The following is a 3,241-nucleotide window of genomic DNA, read 5'->3' as shown; positions in this document are numbered from 1 at the left end:
CCGCCCCGGTCGCGCAGTTCTCTGGTTCTCCGCTCATTGCTCGGAGAGCCCGGTGGCTCCGCGTACCTGGCGTGCTGCATCCCCGCACCCTATAGGAAGACCACCCTGCCGTGCTCAGTTGCTCAGATACTGACGAGCGAGAGCTTACTTCCTTGGTGTCTAACTGTGAATGTGTTTCCCTCTCCCGAGTGCTTCATTGAGCCCCTCAGCGCTCTCATCGGTACCCTCCACCTTCCGTGACTCGGATCTGGCTCCTCCCGGAGCACGGGGCCCTTGTGTACTTATATTCACAAAGGCCCTGCAATTGCCCTGTTCCACCACAGGGTTTCCCCGACATTCACTTGAAGCTGCTACACATCACCATTATTCTCACCTACCCTGCTTTTTATTTAAGTTGCGGGCTTCAGGTCTTAGCGAAATAGCAAGCTCCGTGGGGAGATCAATAAAGCTGTGAATGGAATTATTCCGGTAGTATAACCAAAGGCAAGTTCATGTGCCTATCGCACCTTGAGGCCAAACAAACTGAAAGGTCAGAGTTTGGAGCAGAGGAAGGTTTATTGCAGGGCCGAGCAAGGAGGACAGGGTGGTTCATGCCCAAGAAAACCCTCAACTCCTTGCTCGGTCCTGCAATAAACTTTTCTTTGCTCCAAATTCTGACGTTTCGGTTTGTTTTGGCCTCATGGTGCGGCGGGCACACAAACTTGCCTTCGGTAACAGTAGCAATAGGAGTTTAAAGCCAGAGGTGACTATGAGATTGATTATAAGCCTTCCAAGAACTCACAGAAATCTTGGAGAGGGTTTCGGCATTCCACTGGAGGTAGAAAGGGAGTTTCTGGGACAAAAGGCCACCAGGTTCCATATGTTAATAACAACGATGACAACTACTGCTGCTACTTCAGGTTTTGAGCCCCACCTTTGCACCAGAGCTGTCCTTTGTGCCGTCTACCTTCCGGCCTTTACTCCTGACCATCCCCACCCTCCACCGCCAATCCAAAGTCAATATTCTAATCAAGTTACATTATTTACTTCCCTGCTTAAGACTCTTTGGCCTTACAGTTAAAGTTCAGACTCCTTAGCATGAGAGGACTATTGGGCTTCAAGATTGACTATTCCAGTTTTATCTTTGGCTGCTCCCTATTGGCATTCTACAGTCATATGGAACTATTTACACAACTTGTTTAAAAATAAATAAAACTCCCTTTGTGCACCTACATGCCCAATAGAGCATATATTTCCTTTGTCCTTTTCTGCTATATTTCGTCTACATTTCTACTATGCCACTTTTCATCCCACACTGCTTGTATTTCTTTACCTGTCTTTCCCTCTGACTAGACTTTGGAGGCCCTGTGGTAGAACTATATCTTACTTATCTTCAAATTCACTTTGTTTATTCGTTTAGTCAACAGATATTTATTTAGTATCTACATATTTAGTATTTATTTAGTGTCTATCACTACCAGGCTCTAGGGAGTCAATAATACTTAATTCTTACAGACAATTTCTAACAGAGCCTCAGTACTATCTACAGCAAGCAGGCACTTAATAAATGTATACTGAATAAATTAATAAATTAACTTGTTCTGAGTGGTAGGCCACCACATTCTCTTCCAAGGATAACTCTGGACAAGAGCATTTATAGACACTGGTATAATTATTTTCTTCTCTTCTGGCCCTAGTTTTACTTCAGTAACATCATTTTATACAGAAGTCAGCCAGCTTTTTGTGTAAGAGGCTAGACAGTAAATAGTTTCGGCAGTGGGACTATGTGACCTTTGTTGCAGCTACCCAGCTCTGCCTACTCAACTCTGTGGCTTTCATAAGCAGACACAGACAATAATTAAATGAATTAGGGTGGCTGCGTGCCAATAAAACTTAAGGTATAAATGCTGAAATCTGGAGTCGATTTTCATGAGCGACGAACTATCACTCTTCTTTTAATTTTTTCAACCATTCAAAATGTAGAACTGTTCTTAGCTTTTGAGTCCTACAAAAACAGGTAGTGGAAAGATTTGGCCTCCAGGCTGTAGTTTGCTGGCATACGTTTTAGAAAATTCCTAATCCCCCCTCTCTCTTCTTATGGAGAACTATCTCTGTTGGAGTTTGAATAGAAAAGGCATTTTCTTCACAAAGCATTAATGTTATCAATATATTCATTTAAGTCACAGCAGCATCAAGCCCACGGACCAGAAGCCCACTGAGCCAGTGGATAAGATACACAGTGAGGTTGTGCTGCCCACACAACACAGTCCCAAATGCCATGAAATCAGCGGGCTGCAGTTCCGGAGAAGCCAGGGCACCTCCCTCCCCACGCAGACCTCAAGCATCCCTAACTGGCAACCCCGCCAGGGGCCGACTTCCCGGGCGGGCTTCGGGACGGCGCAGCCGCACTGGTGCCGCCTTCCCACCAATCTCGACCCTCGACGCGTTCCGTTCGTGCGTGGAGGAGCCGGGCGGGAGGAGAGGCCGCTCCGTGGGCAGGGGCTGCGGCGCGCCCAGCGGCCGGGCCCAGCGACGGCGCGGATGGCGGACTCGCAGCTGTTCTGCGTGGCCGAGGAGCGCAGCGGCCACTGCGCCGTGGTGGACGGAAACTTCCTCTACGTGTGGGGGGGCTACGTGGTAAGGGGAAGAGGCGGGACGGGGCGGACTCGCGCCGAGGCCGAGCGGCTGCCCAGCGCCCGCCCACACTCGGCCCCGAGGCGGGGGCCGGGCCGGGGGCGGCCCGGCGCGCCCGGCGCCCCCCGCGCCCCGCCCCTCCGCCGTCGGCCGCTCTGCTCGCCGCGCCAGGGCTTGACGCCGCCCCGCGGCTGCTTCCACTGGGAAAGCCTTCTAAGCCCCGCGCCGGGGCTCTTCCCACTCTCCAGTCCCCCTCTCCTCGCGGCTGGCCGACAACCCCCGCTGGCCCAGCACTAAGTCAGTTACTGCGCGACTGATGATCGTTTTTCAGTGCTTGCGCAGACTTAAAAGCCCATCGAGGACGCCGTGCTGTATTAGTTTGTAAATATTTCCTTATTCCCGCGGCGAGTTCCGAAATATCGGGAACACTGAAGCATTTAAGAATTTCTAAGTAAATTTTAGTGGCCTTCCTTTACCAATGGGTAATTACGAATTTTTTTTCGAGTCTCAGAACAGACTTATATTGACAACAATATACTTAAGAGTATGATGCTTGAAAATTCTTATATGACAGTGGAGGTTTGAATATATATATTTGTTTTGTTTCTATAATCAGGATAATAAAATC

At 49.4% G+C, this 3,241-nt stretch overlaps 1 protein-coding gene across 3 annotated transcripts in view; it reads left to right on the top strand.

The window, feature by feature from the left end:
* Nucleotides 1-2,236: 2,236 nt before the first annotated feature.
* Nucleotides 2,237-3,241, top strand: part of KLHDC1 (kelch domain containing 1) — a 42,569-nt gene continuing 41,564 nt past the window's right edge. Inside the window, exon 1 of one of the 3 annotated variants that reach the window (XM_074365571.1) lies at nucleotides 2,237-2,616. In XM_074365571.1, the coding sequence (XP_074221672.1) occupies nucleotides 2,258-2,616 (359 nt within the window). In that variant the 5' untranslated portion in view covers nucleotides 2,237-2,257. The remainder of the gene's footprint in view (nucleotides 2,617-3,241) is intronic. The other 2 variants (XM_074365573.1, XM_074365574.1) reach the window with 2 other exon arrangements.

Source organism: Camelus bactrianus, chromosome 6 (genome assembly GCF_048773025.1).
Source record: "Camelus bactrianus isolate YW-2024 breed Bactrian camel chromosome 6, ASM4877302v1, whole genome shotgun sequence".
NCBI lineage: Eukaryota > Metazoa > Chordata > Mammalia > Artiodactyla > Camelidae > Camelus > Camelus bactrianus.
This window is presented reverse-complemented; position numbering and strand designations above follow the sequence as displayed.